Source organism: Puntigrus tetrazona, chromosome 9, assembly GCF_018831695.1.
Source record: "Puntigrus tetrazona isolate hp1 chromosome 9, ASM1883169v1, whole genome shotgun sequence".
In the NCBI taxonomy this organism is placed as follows: Eukaryota; Metazoa; Chordata; class Actinopteri; order Cypriniformes; family Cyprinidae; genus Puntigrus; species Puntigrus tetrazona.
Window position 1 is genome coordinate 4,106,367 of NC_056707.1, and position 21,710 is coordinate 4,128,076.

General features: G+C 40.8%; 4 protein-coding genes across 10 annotated transcripts in view; 2 read left to right on the forward strand and 2 right to left on the reverse strand.

The window, feature by feature from the left end:
* The window catches only part of cir1 (corepressor interacting with RBPJ, CIR1), a 46,009-nt gene extending 32,332 nt beyond the window's left edge, over window positions 1-13,677 (reverse strand). The window contains exons 1-10 of one of the 4 annotated variants that reach the window (XM_043248597.1): window positions 13,503-13,677; window positions 13,206-13,300; window positions 13,015-13,088; window positions 12,819-12,832; window positions 12,488-12,540; window positions 12,362-12,410; window positions 12,158-12,275; window positions 10,638-10,744; window positions 10,266-10,351; window positions 9,116-9,432 (exon numbers count right to left, since the gene is read on the reverse strand). In XM_043248597.1, the coding sequence (XP_043104532.1) occupies window positions 9,116-9,432; window positions 10,266-10,351; window positions 10,638-10,744; window positions 12,158-12,275; window positions 12,362-12,410; window positions 12,488-12,540; window positions 12,819-12,832; window positions 13,015-13,088; window positions 13,206-13,300; window positions 13,503-13,574 (985 nt within the window). In that variant the 5' untranslated portion in view covers window positions 13,575-13,677. Of the gene's footprint in view, window positions 1-8,394; window positions 9,433-10,265; window positions 10,352-10,637; window positions 10,745-12,157; window positions 12,276-12,361; window positions 12,411-12,487; window positions 12,541-12,818; window positions 12,833-13,014; window positions 13,089-13,205; window positions 13,301-13,502 lie in introns of those variants that run through there. The other 3 variants (XM_043248599.1, XM_043248596.1, XM_043248595.1) reach the window with 3 other exon arrangements.
* sp9 (sp9 transcription factor) lies at window positions 3,284-5,859 on the forward strand. The gene is made up of 2 exons (XM_043248594.1): window positions 3,284-3,418; window positions 4,032-5,859. Exons 1-2 carry the CDS (start codon window positions 3,398-3,400, stop codon window positions 5,328-5,330), a joined length of 1,320 nt encoding a protein of 439 aa, XP_043104529.1. The 5' UTR covers window positions 3,284-3,397; the 3' UTR covers window positions 5,331-5,859.
* A 483-nt stretch (window positions 13,678-14,160) lies between the features above and the next one.
* Window positions 14,161-20,647, forward strand: scrn3 (secernin 3). 4 transcript variants are annotated; one of them, XR_006251811.1, is made up of 8 exons: window positions 14,161-14,314; window positions 15,257-15,418; window positions 15,560-15,741; window positions 16,089-16,288; window positions 16,507-16,719; window positions 17,869-18,031; window positions 18,544-18,817; window positions 18,944-19,084. XR_006251811.1 is itself a non-coding variant. In XM_043249288.1 (8 exons), the coding sequence occupies exons 2-8, from the start codon at window positions 15,263-15,265 to the stop codon at window positions 19,103-19,105; spliced, it is 1,257 nt and encodes a 418-aa protein (XP_043105223.1). In that variant the 5' UTR covers window positions 14,161-14,314; window positions 15,257-15,262; the 3' UTR covers window positions 19,106-20,647. The 4 variants fall into 4 exon arrangements, 3 of the variants coding, with proteins under 3 accessions (XP_043105223.1, XP_043105225.1, XP_043105224.1); XM_043249288.1 differs by having other exon boundaries at window positions 18,544-18,724; window positions 18,944-20,647; XM_043249290.1 differs by having other exon boundaries at window positions 18,544-18,782; window positions 18,944-19,081.
* A 352-nt stretch (window positions 20,648-20,999) lies between these two features.
* Window positions 21,000-21,710, reverse strand: part of gpr155a (G protein-coupled receptor 155a) — a 12,755-nt gene continuing 12,044 nt past the window's right edge. Inside the window, exon 16 of the mRNA XM_043249537.1 lies at window positions 21,000-21,710. This exon is cut by the window's right edge and continues 194 nt beyond it. The gene's annotated coding sequence lies outside the window, so the exon portion shown is untranslated.

Below are 21,710 nucleotides of genomic sequence, written 5' to 3' on the forward strand. Positions count from 1 at the left end.
TATGAAATCATCATGTGCACGGATAAGATCACCGTGTTTGGGTACTGAAATGGCCACAGAAGGCTGCAACCCTGGTGATCTGTTCCTCCTGTTTTAAAGATGAAATAACGCTGGATGATGAGAGAAAGAGAGAGAGAGAGAGATGTGACTAAAACTGTGGGCCCCTAAAATGCACCCGACACCGGACTTCATCTGAAAGTAGAGTTTATAAACAATCCGACAGGTGTTAGTTTAATACGCGACTGTTTTTTGATTGATGTATTAATGTATTAACAGCTGTATTAATAGCTGCAGCGCGTCCGGAGGAGCTGCAGGGTTTTTTTTTTTAAGCGAGCACTTGTTATAAAGACTGACCCGCGCGCCCTAAAAACAACGGGCACGGACGCGTGCTGCCCGCGGGAACAAACGAGCGAATTTATTATCGGAACGAATCTGCAAATCGTTAAAAAAAAAAGCCACCCACGATTTCACCCGAGTCTCCAAAATCTAACAACTGAAATAATTGAGGGAAAACGTTCCGCTCGGAAGCACAAAGGCGTTTCTCTTCGCTGCGCTTTGTTTTGCGCCAGCAGCGTAAAGACGCTCGCGGAGCCCGCGCGCTTGCGTACGGGTTTATTAAAAAATAACACGGTTGCGCAGACGAAGACCCGGTCTCCCGCGTTTGCTTGGAGCCTCGAATCGCGGCGAGCTCGCCGGGACACGCGTGAACCTGTCAACGGACGTAAACGGGCGTTTGTTTTATTGTCAAAATCGTCAAGTGCGCGAAACGCAGGACATTTTTTCAGTCGGCCTCAGAACATCCCCCCCCCAAATAGAGACGTTCGATAAGAAAAGCGACCGAGAAAGTGACACTGTTTGCGAAAAAAGCGACCGGGATGCGAGTTAATATTTGTTTTGACTCCCTTTGAATTGTTAGAGGGTGGAAACCGGGCTGTTTGGGGTGATCAAGTGAAGGACCTGTAGTAGAGAGGGATTTTAAAATGAGCCAGATTAGTTAATTATCCACAAATGCGCTTTTCCTCTTAAGGGTGGGGACAAATTAATCCCAGCGGCAACCGACAAAAATTCTCCCCTGAATAGCCCTCTCTCTCTCTCTCCCCGCTTCTGTGCGAACCCGGGGCTTCTGGAGCGGGCCGGACCCTTTTAATGAATAGGTCCGGATTAATCATTCATCTCGTGTTGTTTAACGCCGTGATGGATGTATATCGTCACTCGGGCTCAAGACAATAGATGCGCGGCGTTTTGTTCTTACCAAATAAATCACTCACATTGTTTAAGGTACATTGATCAATCTAATGACTTGTAATAGGCTCCTAATTACCGCAGAAAAGTGCTCGCGAGCCACCAGCCGGACTGCGCTTTTTAACACAAATCGAGTTTTAATTTAAATACGCCGAGCGTGTGAGATCCAGTCAGTTCTGGCGACCAGAATCGACGCTTGCTTGCTTGCCTTTAAACGAAATGACTGATTTTTCTCCCTCCTAGCGCAGTTTTTAATGTTTGTTTTCTTTATTATAAAACGCCGCTTTAAATTGAGCGTATCCGACACGTGGGGCAATCGATCCACAAATTAAAAGAAACCACTCGAAGTGAATGTATTAATTGCGAGCAGTCTTTTTAATGGCCTGTTTTTTTTTTTTTTTTTTTCACTTGTCCTGAACTGGCAAGAAACGCACATCAGACGCTTCTCTTTTATTTCACCCGCAGCATCAGCAGCAGCACACGAGCATATATATATACATATCCAAATATGTAACCTAAACCTCTCCGAGCCTCGAGCCAATTTGTTTATGCTGAACAGACGTTTAATAGTGTTAATTGTTCCTCCGTCAATTTGCAGTGATTGCGGAAATCAAGGGATTTTCGAGACTCCGCCGCTTGGATTTGAATAAATTGTTTTATACTCCCCAGCTCTCTCCATAGGAGGGAATTTAAAGCAAAGCGCTTTGGAGTAAATTGCATCCAGCCTGACTGGCAGCGTTCAGCCGCTATAATGGAGCATTATTTGGTCATTTTGAATACAGTAATGCACGGCGTTTCTGCGGGGCCATTCTCGAGAAAATTGCTTTAACTTTTAAAAGGAGGCGATTCGCTCCAAAGCAGGCCATTGTTACATTATGTCATTAGCCTTAAATGTTTTAACAAGCAGCGCAAGACGCCGCTGTAACGCGTTGATCTTTATATATATATAAAAAGAATTACTTAGAGAAAAAGGGGGGAAAAAAGTCGTAATTATTTCATCGGTTATGTATCCAAAATGTTTGCATTTATTTTAGATTTAACTCTGTACAGCAGCGCTCAAAATCTGCACTGAGGATGCAAACGCGGGCCTAAATTATTAGAGGAATAAATATTGTAACTATTTTCTACGGTTTTTGGGTCATGTGCTCGCTTGTTGTTCTGAAGGCATTTAAAGAGAGCGCGAGAGCGAGCGAACGAGCGCGCGCGCGCGCATTAACACCCCATACCCTAACCTGCGCCCCCCAACATCCCTCCCTCTTTTTCTCTCTCTCTCTCCCACACACACACACACACACACACGAAACACTCTCAACAAAAGTCTAACACACCTGTTGTGGGATCAGTAGTGCCCCTCCGTCCTCTTCCTCCGAGACGCGTTCTTGCGTTTCACCGACCGCTTCTAACTCGAAAGTTCGACGCGTTTTTTTTAACAAGTAGATTTCAAAGCAAAACGAACTAAAGCGGCACGAATAAATAAACGCAACGAAAAGAATGACGTTGCGAGATGCTTATTATTTTGCGTCCTCTCGAAAACACGGCTGCTGATGTCACCTTATAACACCGCTAACGAGCCGAAACAGAGACGGCGTCGTGGTTTTAATCCCCGCGCCGAATCGTAACCAAACCACCAACGAAATAAGCGCGCCGTTAAAATGATATCGCGAGCACGGCTGCAAACGGTTACGCGTGCGAACCTTTAATTTTAAGCGTGTCCGTTTGCACATCGACGCACAAAACAGATATGGATATCATGCATAAAATCAAGATGAGCCGCTTACCATCGGAGGATGCCTATTAAATACCAATATGAGCTGAGCGCTATAGTGTGTGCGGATTCTGCGCCTTGATGGCCATATATATATATAAAAGCGATGAAAAATAGCTGATGGCTTATTGCTTGACAGTGGGATCGGTACCCCAGTCGTTGATTGACGTGCGGCTTTAGTATTTCTGTCATGGTCGCGTCGCTTATTGGTCGGACGCGGCTCGTCGCGCGCTCAGATTGGCTGAGCATTGCAGCCAGCTGTACTTCAAAGCACGCGCTCACTATACAACTCGAGTAGAGAGAGTAAAGCTTCAGCGCACTGTCCCTCAGTCACACCGGAACACTGAGTCATTGTTCTCTTCAACTAGCTGTCTAGGAAAGGCCCTGGATATGGCTACGTCTATACTTGGGGTAAGTAAGCGCTTCTTTATTTTAATTCGACGCGTTTTCGTTCTTTCAGCTGCGTTAACGATAGCGGGATTTCGGTGCCGCTTGCTCGCTCGCGTTCAAACTTTTCAACGGCTTTTGCCGTTTTGCGTTCGTAAAACTAACGATCCCACAAGAGAGCGTTTTCAGCGTTCACGTCGAGGTTTTAATTTTGTAGTTTTTAAATTTTTTTTTAGCAAAATCGGATTTTTGTTACCGGTGCTTTAAACGGAGGCTGAAACCAACGCGCCGATCCGAAGAAGCTGTAAGGACACACTGGAAACTCGAAAAACGTTAAAAAAATAATACCCTAAGTATTAAAAAATACAAATACAAATAAAGCGCTGCATTTATGATAGCGCGTCGGCATTGCTTCGTTTACTGAAAATAATAATAATACCACCGTAACGCGAGCGTGGATTTGTTTAAGGACTTTTTAAAGACACGACAACTATTTTGAAAAACATTTTTTTTGCTCGACTCAGTGTTTTGGTTTTATTCCGGCGTTTGGTCGAGACTTGTTGAACGGGTTGATTTTCAAAACACCCCGACTATGTTTTACAGTCTAGTAAAGAGCATGAACTTCTCGTCCAAACAGGAAGAGCCTCGGTTTGGAACTACCCCTTTAGCGATGCTGGCCGCAACCTGCAACAAAATCGGCAACACCAGTCCCCTCACGACTCTCCCCGACTCCAGCGCGTTTTCCAAAGGCGGATTTCATCCCTGGAAGAGATCGTCGTCGAGCTGCAACCTAGGCTCCAGCCTGCCCGGATTCACCGTCGCCACCAGCCGCAGCACCTCGGGACTAACGACCAGCACCGGCTCGGCGAACAGCGCGTTCTGCCTGGCCTCCACCTCGCCGACCTCCTCCGCGTTCTCCGCCGAGTACAGCAGCTTGTTCTCCAACACGGCGAGCGTTTCCTCGCAGGAGTCAGGACAGTCCGCCTTCATTTCCAAAGTGCACTCGTCCGCGGAGAGCCTATACCCGCGGGTCGGCATGGCGCACCCGTACGAATCGTGGTACAAGTCCGGCTTTCACTCCACCATCTCCGGCGAGGTGGCCAACGGCGCGTCGACGTGGTGGGACGTGCACACGAACCCGGGCTCGTGGCTCGAGGTGCAGAACCCGGCCGGCAGTTTGCAAAGTTCCCTGCACTCCGGAACCCCCCAAGCCATCCACTCGCAGCTCAGCGGCTACAACCCGGACTTCTCGAGCCTCACGCACTCCGCGTTCAGCTCCACCGGCATCAGCCCCACCGCGTCCCACCTCCTGTCCACCAGCCAGCACCTGTTGACGCAGGAGGGCTTCAAAACTGTGATCCCCACGTACACCGACGCGTCGGCCACAAACGCCATGATCTCCGGCGCCAGCTCGGGCATAGGGACCTCTTCCAGGTCCTCCAGGAGATACTCCGGGCGCGCCACGTGCGACTGCCCGAACTGCCAAGAGGCGGAGCGGCTGGGGCCCGCGGGGGCCAGCCTGCGGAGGAAAGGACTCCATAGCTGTCACATCCCGGGCTGCGGTAAAGTCTACGGGAAAACGTCTCACCTCAAAGCGCACCTGAGGTGGCACACCGGCGAGAGGCCCTTTGTGTGCAACTGGCTTTTTTGCGGCAAACGGTTCACCAGGTCAGACGAGCTCCAGAGGCACCTGCGCACTCACACCGGCGAGAAGCGGTTCGCGTGCCCGGTGTGCAACAAGCGCTTCATGAGGAGCGACCACCTGAGCAAACACATCAAAACGCACACCGCCGGAGGCGGAGGCAAAAAGGGCAGCGACAGTGACACCGACACCAGCAACCTGGAGACGCCCAGGTCCGAGTCGCCCGAACTGATTTTAGAGGGCGTAAACCCACGGGTCACGGTCAAAGATCAGTCTCCGCACCACGAGTCCTGAGCTCGACCTCGAAGGCGTTTTCCTCTTTTAGGCGAATCGAGAAAAAGAAACGGGTCTGGAGTACGCGACGAAACTCTTGACATTGCATTGGAACGAGCACTTTCAGTGCAACACTGGCTATTTCCGCCGCGCGCGGCCACAGACGAACGCTTTTTGCTCAGCTTTCAGGACGATGAGGTCCGGTCGAGGCTCAGCGCTTTTAACAGCGGATGGACATTTGCCGCGGAACCGCTGCGGGAACTATAAATAACCGCGGCTGCCGGTTGAGCTAATTGTGTACATATAATCCACAAAAAATAACCTGTTATTTTTTCCCCTGTAAATGTTACTTATGATCGTTTCGTGGTGGATCCTGAAATTCAGGGAATTTTCTTTTCCTTTCGACGCACTTTGTGGATGTCAGTATGTATGTTACACAGCTATTTAAAATTCATTTAACCTTTCCTTTACCTTGCTAAGAATATATAAATGTCTAATTGTACAAAGTCACGCTTATAAGGCTTTCATTTTGTAATTAAAGGGATTTAAAATCGAAAGATCGGCTCGTCTGGTGCTTTTCGCCGCGGTCTCAGCCGTGATCGTTCAAGAGCTCGCGCTCGCGTTTATTTACATTTTAGAAAAACGAAACCGCCGCGCGCTTAAACATCGATAACGTCGCGCGCATCCAGTTTTTTTCCCCAGTGGGAAAAAAAATCAATAGTTAATGCCCCGGAAAGGCATTTTTGCCCAAATGAAAATCTTGTTAAATAGTATTAATTATGACTTGGAGCGCATCGCAGCCCCATGTGTCTTGTATTGGCGATTAGGGATTCGTGTCTTATCAAATATCTAATTACTCTCCGAGACATCATTTGTTCAGCAGCTCTTTATCGCACATTTTCCGAGGGGATTCGGTGACAAAGGGCCTCTGAATATTTATTTGAATTGCTCAAATTAACTGCTTAAATTTGCATGTCAAACGGAAAATGTCCATCCGAGAGAGGGCTGAAGGCATAAAGCATCGTTTAGCTTTTATAAAACGCTACACTTGATTTGGTGTTATGGGAACAGTTTTTCCCCCCCTCTTTCTTTTCTGGATGCCACTTTTGAAAGGGGAAATGGAGAGAGGCCTTATGCAAATGTTGAATTTAAAACGCTCTCGCAGTCAAATGGTCCCTGGCTGTTATTTGAATATCAGTGGCCCTGTACTGAAAAGGTTCAAGGATGCTCTCTGACTTCTTTGTGTTTATCCAGTGCAGCGTCCGATCCCACAGAAAACCCGGCGGAATAATTACAGCCCGAGCCCTGCCTGGGAACTCGTTAGGGCTGCGCGTCTGCTCCACACGCTTTCTGTGCTACAAGGTAAATTGACCAGAAGGCAATAGACTAAAATTATTTTCATTTCCTTTTGTGTGCTGGTGGCCGGTGCCGAACAGGCGGGTATAGCCTATTCAGGAAAAAAAAAAAAAAAAAAAAAAAAAAACACCCGCGCGCGCGCTCACGCAAATATAGCTGGAAAAAGGTCCATTATCGTTTAATGACATTTTGCGAATAACGAATAAAAAATATTTGAGGTTAATACGCCTTGTAAAACGTGGCTCAAAAATAAGCCCGCGACGAAACGCAATTTCCGTTTTACGCCAATCCAGGCGAGCGTTTTCTCCAAATAGCAGGTGTACGGGATGCAGCTCCCGCTCTTTTAAAAGTTAATGTAGGATGCGACGATTTTATGGCACGCGGTTCAAAATTTGTGTTACGGAAATGAGCGCTATTTGGCCATGAAGGCATTCACGAGCACGCTTTACAATTATATGGTTCTATTAAGATTTACAAACGGGAGCTTTTACACGGACAAGATCTAAGTGCCTTTCAGTCTTTTGGAGGGGAATGATGCGCCCGGGGTGGCGGACAGTGGCGCTGTCACTCACGGCCTTTTGTTCGCGTTTTTCTGGAATGCCCTCTGACTGAGCGCGAGGCAGAAGTCAGCTTTGTTTGCGCGCGGTAATAAAAGAGAGATCAAAGAGGAGCGCCGCTCCGGCCGCGGCGCGGGAAACTCAGCCGTGACGGTGGTGTGAGTTTCCCGCGCAGCCGGAGCGGCGCTGCTCTTTCATCTCCCCTTTAGTCAGAAAATGTCCATCAATCTCAGATCGTGTTTACAAATTAAATGCCCATTATTATTAATAAATCAACCGGTTCACTTCAGCGAGTTGATAACGTTTTGCCGTCACGCGCAGCCTTTCAGTGGGTTATTTGCGCTTTTCTCTGACATACAAAAAGTAGTCGGTGTTTGTTCCTGTAATATTAAAAACAAATTGAACTGCAATTAAATAAACTTTTACGCAGCGCTTCAGCGCCACCCTCGGGCTGGGTTTATTTGAATATTACTAAATACTGGGAGTTTGTTAACGAGCGGTAATGTTGATCATTTATGCCCAGAAACCATGCGCTCTGGATGAATGACGAACGATTCGTGCTGTGAATATTTCTGTTGCCGCTTTTCACATGTAGCTATTTTTGAATTTTGAATGCCGCCACTTCGAACACGAGGAGTGAAATTTTGTATCGATTCATATTAACATACTCCGCTACAGTACACTTCCGGTGCCTATACTGGAAACTTAGCAAGTCAATTCATTACAGCTAAACACAAAAAATAACCTATTAAAAGTCACCCTGAATTTAAAAAGAACATACCGTTTCTAATGGACTACATAAAACAAATCTCCGAAATTAGTGTAAAAATCATTTAAACAACCATTTTGTGTTTTGTCAAGCAGTCCGTCTTTCTCGAGATGAATATTGTTGAATGTGCTTGAGGACGAAGAGCAACTGAAGTTTCGTGTCGCGTTCACTATTCATTTATTTGACATATTTTTGAATTTACAAGAACATTTAAGGTGAGGAGGAAGTAAAAAAAAAAAAAAAAAAAAACGAACTTGAACAGGCTGGAAAAAAAAAATCATTGTAGATTGTAGATATATGTATATATATATATATATATATATATATATAAAAAAAAAAAAAGACAAGTTATATTTTGAATGGGCTAAAGGCTAAAACAATAGGGAACCAGGACCACAGGAAATATCGAAAACGAAGGAGCTTGTGATTTTTATTGAGCTCTAGAACAGGTTTAGTTTCTACATTCTCAGAGCGCCCTCTTCTGGAGAAATATTCTCAGAGCTGTCTAAAAACAGAGAGCAAACGGGAAAGCCACCCGAAACAAATCATTTACCCAAAGATTTCAGCCTCTCTCATCATTGATCACCATCGACCCTCACGAATTCAGGAAAGGGCATGGAAAAATATACACCTTTAATTACACGTATTTCCCCACTGCAGCAGCTGACGTCTACGAAGCAGCAAAAACTTCATTTCACAAACAGACCACCTTTAAAAAGTTAATATTTCCCGAAAACCTTGCCCTGTCCTGCTCTCCACATAAAAGGTTCTGTATGACTCCGGAAGGCGTTCAATACGACACAAGAAGCACAAAGACTCATTTTAAGGTGCCGCTTCGACGGCCGCAGTCTCTATTAAAGGATAATGACACGAGTGTGGGAAAATAATGTATGAAGTTTGATGTGAATCAGGGATAAGACGGTGGCCGGTAGTTTCCCTCTGCCGTCAGCGCCCCTCCCTCCCTCCCTCCCGACTCCCGCTCCTCCTCCTGACATTTCTATCAGAGTTTCTTTCTCTTTCCCTCTTGCCTCGGTCACGTTCCCCGCTCCTGTCTCTCCTGTATCTCTCCTTACCCCTCTCCCTCTCATCTCTGCTCCGCTCTCTCCTCCTCTCCCTATCTTTACCTCTCTCTTTGTCGTCCGGTGACCTCTGAACCCTGTGCTCATTGCGTTTGGGACGCGTGCGCTTGGAGTCCAGACTGCGGGAGCGCTCTCTCTCAGAGCCGTCGTCGCCGGTCGAGGTCCTCCTCTTCCTCTTGCTCTTCTTCTTGGCTTTCTTTCCGGAGGGTTTCTCATCCTCGGAGTCGTCGCTGCTGTCCGAGGAGCTGCCGGATGAACTCTCACTCTTGGCTGGTTTCTTTTTCTGCTGCTTCTTGCTCTTCTTTTTCTCCTTTTTACTCTTTTTCTTCTTTTCCTTTTTCTTTTCAAGACGGTCAAGTTTTCTAAAAAGACCAAAGGATGAGATGTAACAGACTGATTCATCACTGCTAAAGTATATTTTTTCAAGCATTTAAAAAAGTTTTGGAAGTTTTTAATAACAAAATATGACAGTAAATTCATGTCTATTTCAAATAAACGCTGTTCTTTTAAACTTCATAAACAAAGAATCATGAAATAAAAATGTATCATGGTTTCTGCATATTAATAGAATTATAATATTCAGAAATGTTGAGCAGCATCATGTGACAATGCTAAAAATTCAGATTAGATCACAGGAATTAAATAAACTTTCTACTTTTTGTGTGATAAATAATAATAATAATAATAATGATGATAAATTATTGCAACACAAATTGAAGCCTAATGCATATTTATATTAAACATCTACTTGCTTTCAATTAAATTAGTTTCTAAAAAAACCCCATATATTCTTATTTTCAATCCCAAAACTAAATAAGAATAATGTTGAAACTAATAATTAGTGCTGTCAAGTTATTAATCATATTCAAAATAAATGTTTTAGCTTACATAAATGTCGTAACATATTTCCTCCGTACGTATCAACACAAACACATGCATGTATGCAGTTAAGAAAATGTACACATTCAATACATGTATATATAAAATAGTACTATAAATACATAATTTTCTATGCAGGCGTATTTTTTTACCCCTGACCCATACTTTACGACTTCACAACTATTAATAAGCAGCAAATTAGGCAAAGTTAATAGTGAGAAATAGCGTGACCATTTTATTTATAATGGTTTATGTAATTAGTCGATCAAATGGATCACTATGAACGCGTGCGCGTGTAATAAATAGTTCCTCGTACCGAAGCAGTTTCTGCTTTTGTTTGGTCGTCAGAGACTTCAGGAACTCCACCTCAGGGTCGTCCTCTTCCTCGCTGGCCACGAGCTCCTCAAGCACAAACACAAACACACAATCACTAGGTCCGCTCGCTGACCATACATATACAAGAGGCCAATCAGAAAGGCACTTTTGTGTAGAAGCACAGTGTGAAATCCAGCACGCTCCATCCCTCGGCTCTCTCGCAATTGTAGTTGTTGGTCTCATCAGTTCTAGCCTAACCCTTCGAGCGCTCATAAGCCACCCGTTCGATAATTGGACGTTTTTCTGCAATCACACGCTGAGCTCCAGACATGGATATCACGGGTCACGTTTGGGCAGGGGACCTGGAGATTACCTGCGCCGGATCGCTCATGGTGCTGTCCCTCCCAAGGACACATTTCTTCAGCGCGAACCCACTGTTTCGCATCTCCGCCATTAACTCGGAGGGGTGCATCGACGGACCTGTTAGGACAAATCACTCTTTCAGAACAAATAATGTGCAATCACGCCCCCCCTCCGAGAGATGTACACTAGCGGCTTTGTTAACACAAAGACACACCAAATCAACTCCCTCGTTTCTCCCAGCTGGGTGAGGCGTACAGTATCATTCGGCAGAAGCAGAGGTTTCGACCAATCAAAACAACAAATAATAAGGTTTTGAGAGCTGCGACGTACATATTACTGCGCTGACTTCTCTCAGGAGAACCTGCCGCCACATTGATTTATTTGAATAATAGAAACACGACAACACGAACTGAGAGAAAAGTAAAGTATCGAAGCGCACCGCGCCACCTCTACCAGCTCAGAAACTAACAGCTTGTGCTTTTTTAGTTTATTTCTTAAACTCTGCCCAAGTCAGGGTCGTTTGGTTCCCTATGTTCTTTAAAAAAAATATCTTCTCTTTCGCTTTGTAAAAGAGTATTTAAATCATAATACTGTAGTTCTCGCTACGATTTAAAAAAAAAAAAGTCACTTTAACTGTAATTAAAATTTTAATTTATCATTTTGTTAATCAGTTGCTGGTTATCCATTTTACTTACATCTTATTAAGATTTATTCATTGGTTTAAGCTTGTTTAGGTTTAGTTATTGAAGGTAAACTTACTGAAAATTAGAGGTTTTTTGGAGTTTTAGTTAAAACTACAATAACCCGGTCTGAACTTGAGCCGACATGTTTGGATAATGATAGTAGCACACAAAGGAAATATATATATATATATATATATATTTTCATCCCTCAAAAGAAGATTTTCATGCATTACTAGAGTTAAATGATTGTCAGGTCTGCCTACTTCAAAAGGAAAATACTTTACTGGCATCATATAATCAGCAAAAATGTCTTCAATTATAGAAGTTCAGCTAAAATCTACTAAAAAAACTACTATTATTTCCCGACCGCCTTAGATCAGGATAGTTACTACTGAATGTTAGGGACTGCTTGGGTTCTGAAGTCATGGACTTGTCATCACTTTAATATGATGCCACCGAATCAAAAGCAGCTGTTTTCATAACTTGATATGAATTAAATGTTTTGAATTTCAAGGTGTATTATTAGACACTGCTGCCATCTACAGGTCTGAAAGTGTATATCAGCTCTAATATAAGAACATCAAACCTACCCATGGGCTTCACAGACAAGAGCTGAGAGAAACTTGCACTGATTATATATATATATATATATATATAATATATATATATATATATATATATATATATATATATATATATATAACATAGCAATGTCTTTGATGACAAACGAGTCCTGTTTGAAGCACTTCATAAAAACGACTTAAACCTCCTAATTCTGGCTTAGCCTAAGCCCCGTCTTTGAAATAGGCCCGTATATCAAACTTCGTATAAGAAAAGCACAGTTTACCCGCTTCATCGCTGGCCATAGAGCTGGCGTTGATCCCCGAGAGGCCAAAGAGGGGACACTCGCGATCCGTGTTCACGTGACCCCATTTATGACACTTAATGCAGCGCACATTCCGCACCTAAAACAATTAATAAACAAGAGAACAACGTTAAATCATCGTTCATCCGCATATACGAAGGTGCAGCGCACGCAGCCAAACATCACCTGAATGCCGAAAGGCTGATCTCGAATATTCATGTCATCCTTCGCATACCTAAGAAGGAAAAAAAAAATAACCGTGAAGAAATGCACAAACGTGCAAATGTGAGAAGCGATTAAAAGCGAGCTTACTTTTCACGAGGAGCTACTTTCTGCCACTCAAACTTGTACTCGGATTCTCCTTCCTAAGAAGAAAACAACACGAGGTCACGTGAGCTGTAACTATAAGAAAAAATTGCTTTCTAAACTCTTTGAAGCCTAAAAAAATACTATTTAATGAAATGAAACATTTAGGCAAAATTTTAAGCTTCTCCGAAAATGATCGCGTTGATGATTAAGATGCCTTAAAAATACGACTTTGAGGTTAAACATACTCAACCAGTTTAATATTCATATTTAAAAGTTAAACAGAGCGCAGTCGCTAATAATCAAAAACAAATTTAACAATGTAAATGAACATTACCTCTTTAGTCTCCTCTGAAGGAAGTCGGCGATGATATAAATAAAAGAAAAGAAAACAAAGCAAGTGAATACGTACACTTTTTTTCAGTTTCTTGATTTTTAACACTTCAAATCTTATATGCGTTTATGTAGGATCAGTTATCAGGGTTTTTTTTGGTCCAGGACAACATAAAGAATAGATAGTGAAGATTTACAACCTTTAGATGCCCCTGGAGGTGCTTCATACATGAAATTAAGGCCATTCTTTACACGGTCATCTCCCATAAGCAGTCTGAAGTACAACGAATACAAGAGTCACAGGTGAAGACCTCATTATTTCAATAATATCAGGGAACACCACGACACCTGCGGTTTTCAAAAGCATATTTTAATCTAAGAAACTGCGTACCTGTTGTTATATGTATCCTGCTCCTTCACGTAAGCCTGCATCAGCTCCTCCTGCTTCTTCTTGTCGAAGGTTAATTTTTGCTCTGCGATCCATACCTGAGTACCAGGGTTTAGGAGTTAAGCACACAAACAAAGGACCCTACACGGTCAAACTGATCAAACTTAGAGTAATATTGTATCATTTCAACCACATGATGTGTCTGTGACTAAATATATTAGAAAAATCAGTAAATAACTGAACTTATGTTTACACCATAGCAACAGTAAGTTAGCGTGCTAGCTAAAACCTACTGTTTACCTTCTTTATGTTGGATTTTGATGCAGGATGAAAATCTTTCTTGCACATAAAATTAGCAAAAGACTTCCCCATGTTTGACCACCAGCGTAACGATCAAACTGTTATCGAAAAGCGTTTCCACCGAACAACATCAATATACCGTCAGCGGCGCCTTCCTATGACGCAATGATGACGGCGAGGCAAAAAAAAAGCACATCCGGGTTTGCCATTGATGGAAATCTGGGAGAAATAATATAATGTTATTTACAGTGTTTGACGCATTATTAGCATGAACATTATTAGATAAAAAATAGAGAGCTTTAAAATCTTAATAATAATAATAATAATAATAATAATAATAATAATAATATAATAATTAAAAACGTGTTTTAATACTTTTATTTTAATTTCAAAACGTACAGCGCATGTAGTAATGCCTCATAATATTTCCTAAATAAAAAAGCAACTGTCAAATCAAGCGTTTGATTTTCCTTTTTTATTTTCATTATTTTAATATTTTATATAATTGTATTTGTGCTCTTGTAATGTTTGTCATTGCCGTGCGTATCCACGTGACCGGTGCGTTGTTGCCCCGCCCACTTCATCCGCTGATTAAACACACACACGGATCGACTGGACTCCTGAGTCAGACCGCTTGAGAGGATTATTTGAGTAGTTATGAATCAGATAGCCCTGCATGCGGATTTCTGTCAAGTGCGGCCAGTTTTGTTTATGGAGAAAGGAAAAGGAAAGTAAACACATGTTTAATTTCATCGAACAGAGAAGCGATTCTCGTCACACCTGCTATTTTTATATACGCTGAGTCGGCCAAGGTATGTACAATTATTTAAGGCGTACTGTATACGAATATAATAGAATTGCTGCTGATATTTAGAGCTGCTGAAAAGCTACCGTATTAGTGCTAAAGAATGTTTCTTGGAAATGTCTGTATTAAGAGTTCATTCACGCTGTTGATGTGGCATATTCTGTGTGGGAAAAAAACATGTTCTGATGTCCTATTATTTCAAGGTCAGTTTGTTATGAATCAATGTTTGTCGTGTCATCTGTGCATGAGAGGTCTCGGTATCACTACAGCTACAACAGTTTTCAGCACACGAAAGCTGGATATTATTGGGCAAAAATGCAAAAAAATAATTTATACTAAATGTTACTGTTTATCAGTTTTGGGAAGATTACTTGATGTATTGTAATAATCTAATAGGTTACTTTTTACAAGTTACCCTTAATGTAATATTTCAATTGCTTTGTTAAAGTAATGTAACTGATTACATTTTATTACTGTATTAATAAAAAATTATATGGAATATTTCCAAATGTTTATTTTTGTAAACATTTTAAGCAAACGTTCAAACAACATTTTTTCCTTACAGTAGTGTTACTCAATATTTATTACGGCCAAACTTTATTTTAATAGTAATGATACTGTTTTTGATATTAAATCTTTGCACTGGCATCTTACAATGCCTTGGGGAAAAACTGGTTTATATATATATATATATATATATATATATATATATATATATATATATATATATATATATATATATATATATACATACACACACACACACACACACACACACACATATATATATATATATATATATATATATATATATATATATATATATATATATATATTCAAATGTAAACCCCTTTGTAATCATTTTTTAAACTGTGAGATTATAGTTCCAGTTATTTTGTAAATAAAGGACATTATTCTGTTACATTACTTCCCTCACACTGTTGTTTAGGTTAAGATGTACCCGACCTCCTGCGACACATTTGTAGCCCTGCCTCCATCCACGGAGGGTCAGCGGATAGTCTTCGGGAAGAACTCCGACAGACCCTGCGATGAAGTTCAAGAGGTGGTCCACTTCCCCGCCAAAACGCATGAACCGGACGAGAAAGTGGAGGTATCTCGAGAGCTTTGCATGCATTCTCTTCCACAGGCTTCAAATGAGTATAAGCGTGCACTTGACTGGGCTGATTATGAAAAATAAAAGCGCCCTTGTCCGAGATGGACTGTGGAATGATTGTGTTTGTCGCGTGGTCAGTGTACATACATACAGATAGAGCAGGTGGCTCAGACGTATGCCGTGGTTCTGAGTCGTCCCGCCTGGCTGTGGGGGGCGGAGATGGGGGCAAACGAGCATCAGGTGTGCATCGGGAATGAGGCGGTGTGGGGGAAAGAGAGCGTGGACGGCGAAGAGGCTCTCCTGGGCATGGATCTCGTCAGGTGAGAATACAAGTATATCATATTCGGCATTCACTGATATTATTCAGCTGGCATAATTCACAATATGTTGCCTGGTTATTCTAAAAAATAAGTTGAACTGGATGTGATGCCCCTAAAAAAAAAAAAAAAAAAAAAAATATATATATATATATATATATAATATATATATATATATATATATATATATATATATATATATATATATATATATATATATATATATATATATATATACATATCTCTCAATACCTATGTGGTATATATTAGAAGTCATACATCTTTGGGTAAATTGTGCTTTCAAATGCTCTTTTGAAATGCATTGTGGGATGTCGTCTGTCTGTACGCAGGCTGGCTCTGGAGAGGGCAGACACCGCTCAGCGGGCTGTAGACGTCATAACAGATCTGCTGAAGAACCACGGCCAGGGAGGGAACTGTATGGAGGACCAGTGTGGATTCAACTACCACAACAGCTTCCTCATATCAGACCGCACGGAGGCCTGGGTGCTGGAGACTGCTGGGAAATACTGGGCGGCAGAGAGAGTGGAGGGTAACTCCCGAGTCATGCTGCGTTACAGCTTCAAACCTTTCAAAGGCCTGCTGTCGTTTATCTCTCTCTCTCTCTCTCTCTCTCTCTCTCTCTCTCTCTCTCTCTCTCTCTCTCTCTGTCTCTCTCTCTCTCTCTCTCTCTCTCTCTCTCTCTCTCTCTCTCTCTCTCTCTCTCTCTCTCTCTCTCTCTCTCTCTCTCTCTCTCTCTCTCTCTCAAAGCGGGCTATCGAAACATCTCCAACGAGTACTCCATCACTACTAAGATCGATAGGGAGCACCCGGAGTTGAGGACGTATGCGGAGAAGCAGCGCTGGTGGAACGGAAAGACTGAGTTCAACTTTGCTAAGGTTTACTCCTACTCCAACACAGCCCGGATCGAGGCCGCAGAGGGACGCTACTGTGAGGGACGCAAGCTCCTGCAGAAGAGCTCAGGTGACCGTCAGAGCTCACGCAAAGTGCTAAATAATCTACTCGCAGCTACACATTTGCTCAGTTAAAAGTCTGAGCACATCTAAATGAATGTGCGCTTATGACACATGCTTAAAATGAGCTTGAATGCTTGATATAAAAATAACAATAAAAATATTATTCTTACACTGCAAACTACTGATTATTGCTTTAATTCATATTGATGTAGTAAAAAAAGCTACAGTGTAGTGTTGTCACGGTAACGGATTTCTGCACTTGGTGCTCTCTGTACCAGTTTCTGTACCAAAGCAAAACACAAAAGTGTGCTAATTAAAAACTACACTATTTTTATTAATAAAGTCAAACTTAAATAAATGTACAAAAATGTAAGTTTTTCCGTAAGTAGTAACAGTATGAAAAACTGTAAACAATTTTGACAAAAGTTTAATTAATGAAATTGAAACACATTTTGTGTTTCGGTAATTATTAAAATGGAAAAAATATATATTTTGTGATTTTTTTTTTTCTTAAAAAATAAATGTGTTTTGTTTTTTTAATCAGTAGTGGTAATAGTAGCCTATCACATACGCTATTCTAAATGGTAATATATTTCTGGCGCAATATCTAAATCAAACTTTTATTTTGACGGGTTGCCGTAATACCTTAACAAAGTTGTTTTTAAATGTTACCTTTTAAATATGCAAACGAGGCATTATTTAATGAAATATGCACTAATTTATATAAATCTCTAGAAAAAAATCTAAACACTGGATGAAGCCAATTTAATATTTTTTTGACATATTAAAGTCAAAAGTTAAACTTGATTCCGTCCGTAAACATCAAGAAACAACGTTAAAAATACTGGTACCGTGATGTTTTAGTTTTTTTAGCCCCGAAGTACCAGGTCTTTTGACAACTGTAGTACAGTGCCTTTAAATTTAAAAAATATGCATTTATAATAGCTGTTAAAAAATGTATTGTAAACCACGGCTTCACAGGGATTACTGTTATTATAAAACAGCGACTCCATATATGTAGCAAGGACCCACACGCTAATAAGTCTAATGATATTAATGAAAACATTATTCTTCCAGGTGCATCGGTTTTATAAAGATTATTTATGGACAGCTCTATAGAAATGTAGATTAGTTGAGTTGTCGTAATGTCTTACAGGCCACATCACAGCGGAGAAGATGATGGAGATTTTGAGGGATAAGGAAAGCGGTATCAACATGGAGGGGATGTTCATGACCACAGGAAGTATGGTGTCTGTAGTCCCGAAAGACCAGAATTTACCCGGCGTCCACTTCTTCACGGCTACTCCAGACCCCGAGCGGTACAGTACAGCCGTAACACAAGACCTGCTCCAACTTCTATTCATGCCTGTCCCATAACTGCAGTTTAGACATTGAGCTGAACACAATTAAAAATCACATATATTATCTTGCTTTGATCCATAAATACAGTTAGTTAGTTAAACTTGCAATTATAATATTTTATCATGGATTTTCATAGTTTAAGATCTAATCTGGCAACACGTGTATTAATATTAGTTAATGCATTAATTAACGTTAAATAACAATTAATTACATTATTCATTTTTGCTCACATTAGTTACATTCGATAACATTAAATAAGATTAATAAATGCAATAAAGTATTTTACATTGGTCGCTTAATCTAAATAATGCATTAAATCTAAATATTACCGAACATGAAACACGATCTGCGGTTATTATAACTATTCCTAGTCACTATTATTGTTTTGAGTTAAAAAGTATTCGCCATTTCAAAATGTAATTTTGCAAATCGAATTATCGATGAAACCTGCTTGTTCTTTTGCCCACAGGTCCGTCTTCAAGCCGTTTGTTTTCGTAGTGGATATAAAGCAGCTGAAGCACACGTGTTCTCCGTGTTTTGGAGACGAGGATCCGGTGAAGAAGAAACCTCGTTTCCAGAGCAAACCCAACCGCAAACACCCCCTGTTTCTGAAGCACGAGGTGGCCGCCGCCGTCATCGACAGCAACGGGGTCAGCCAACGTCTTTTAATACCGCCAGCATTTGTTAAGTAAGCTCGCGCGCAGAGAGGTCAGTCAAGGTCACTAGCGTGGAAATCTTTAAAGGTACAGAAGCCAAAACCTTACTTAATTCGTTACAAATGGTGTTCTGCGCAAGAAAAGAAACGTAGGAAATTTGAAAGGCGTCTCTAATAACGATAAACGTTCTTATTAAGAGTGTTGTTTGTTCAGGAGAGAGGACAGAAGATCTTGGAGGAATTGAGAGCGCTGGAGACGCAGAAGTTGGCAGAGATGGAGAAATATCTAACGGCGGGGATTGAAGATGCTACGCTGCTGGTTCATCTCTTCACAGACACCGCTGAAGAGGAGTTCAGGGTTTACAGCAACGCCTGAGGCTTAGGTCACGGGCTGTTGGGCGTTTCTTCAACGGAGGGCACTTTTGAACCCTTAGTTTCACTAAATTGCAGATTGATTGGCGTGGAAGCATAATAAAAATATTCAGCTCACGTGTGATTACATCATATGCCTTGAAATATAATTCGCTAATTGTATTCAGTGCTGAACTCTAAAAGTCCTTTTTTATCCAATATAATCATAATTCATGTCATTCCTCGTGGTCTTATAATATTATAATGATTCTAATTATAATAAGGTCCCATTTAGTGCATTAATGTAATTTATTGTTTGCATTGTTAGTAAATACATTGTTTGTAAGTTCATGACAGCATTAAATTAAAATGGGTCTTTTTATTCAGCATACGTAGTAAACCTATGTTAACAAATTGTAAAGTCTTAATAAATTTTGTGCATCTGAGAACTAAAATCTATATAGAAACATCTTAAAATATATATATATATATATATATATATATATATATATATATATATATATATATATATATATATATATATATATAAACGAATGCATGGTTAACAAAATCCAAGACAGCTTCATGTTTAAAGACCGCTCAAGCCCTCAGACGCCAAAGTTCCCAAAGTTGAATAAACAGCCCTGTACTGCCATCAAGAGCTAGCTGGAGATGTCCTATTATTTAGACACTTACTGTATGTTTGGATATCATTTGAGATGATTGTACAGAAGGCTGCATGCATTTGAACCTGTTAATGGTTTAGTCCAGGGGTCATCAAGCTTCAACACACCTGCCTGGAAGGTTCAAGTATACAGAGCAACACCGTGATTAACTGCTTCAGGTGTGTTTGATTAGGAAGGGAGCTAAACTCTTCAGAAACACCGCCCTTGGTGACCCCTGGTTTAGTCTCTAATTGTTCTCATTACTGAAATGTACAGTTTATGTCATGGATTGTTGTGTCATGAAATCCGGTGTCAATTCCAGTCATTTTAATGTCTCTATGATGCACAGAAATCCTATGCACTCAACAAACACTTAAAGCTAGCTAATTTATCACTTTAAGAAATGTTTCATTTTGTGAACAGTTCACCGCTCTAGACCTATTGTATTGTCGAAGCACCTTTTGATTTTATTAAACTATTCAGTCTTTTGGGGGGTGAGTCTATCAGCGTTACACACCAATATGTTCCCTCTTTGCAAAAACACTCCAAATCTGTCAGATAGCGAGGGCATGTCCTGTCCCTCACATTTTCAGGATTCAGGTCTGGGATGTGGCTGTGTCCTTACGTAACCTCAGTCTCGTTTCCAGCTGAATAAACAGCCTCAAAGTGTGACGTCCCCCCCATCGTTGCTTCGCTGTGGTTATGGTGTTCCTTTGGTTACGTGCAGTGTTGTTTTTTTAGGCCATAACACATTTTCCCACACGCTTTTGGGAGACGTATAATGCGTTTCTGCAAAATGTAGCTAAGTTTAGATGTTTTTCTTACCACCATCTCGGCCCAGACATGTAAAGAATATGGGAGATTGTTGACACATATACTACATAAACAGTACTTTCCAAAAATGACTGCGGCTCCTTTAATGTTGCTGTAGACCTCTTGATAGCCTTCCTGGCAAGCTTTCTGCTCATATTTTTATTAATTTTAAAGGGACATCCAGTGCTTACAATGTCACTGTTGCGCCATATTGTCTGCTTCTTCACTGTGTTTCGTGGTATATCTAAAGCCATAGAATATATATATATATATATATATATATATATATATATATATATATATATATATATATATATATATATATATATATATATATATATATATATATATATATATATATATATATATATATATACACACACACACTTGTATTAAATTGCTTTGTAAAGTTAATCAATCCAGACGGATTCATCTGCAGAAATGTTTTATTGCGGCAAGTGCAAGTTGGCTGGGCTTAAACATAAAAACAACCACTAACTGTGCACAAAAATAATAATAATAACAACAACAACATAAAAAAAATTACAAAACTGCAACAACACCCTGTGTGGAGCAGAATCAGATGTAAACCTTTGACTTTACATTCAACTCAATTCTATCACATTGAAATGAATGTGCCAGGCAGTTCAATAATAATAATAATGTGAAAATAATAACAAAAACAAAAAACAGACGAGCAGGATTTGCGGTCACCCCTTTGTCATCCGGGATGCGTGAGGTAGCTAAAGTGTTCAAGACCTCATTGTAACCAATTACTTTCACATCTGGTTATTATAGAAGCCTGTTTCTGCCGCTGAATAAAAAGTAAAAAAAAGAATTTTACATTTTTATCTCACAATTCTGTCATTTTTCCTCTGAATTCTGAGATATAAAGCCACAATTAAGAATTATAAAGTCCTAATTTCATGATATGAACATGCAATTCTGACAATTTAACTCACAATTGTGACAGGAAAAAAAAACATTAAGTTATCTCAGAATTCAAAGATATAAAGTCGCGACTCTGACTTTGCATTTGCATGTTTATATCTAAAGTCGCAATAACCTTTTTAAAATTTTATTCAGCGGCTGAAACGGGCTTCTGTAAGTTGCTGCTATCAGCATCAGTAGACTAAATAAATGTGCGTGTGG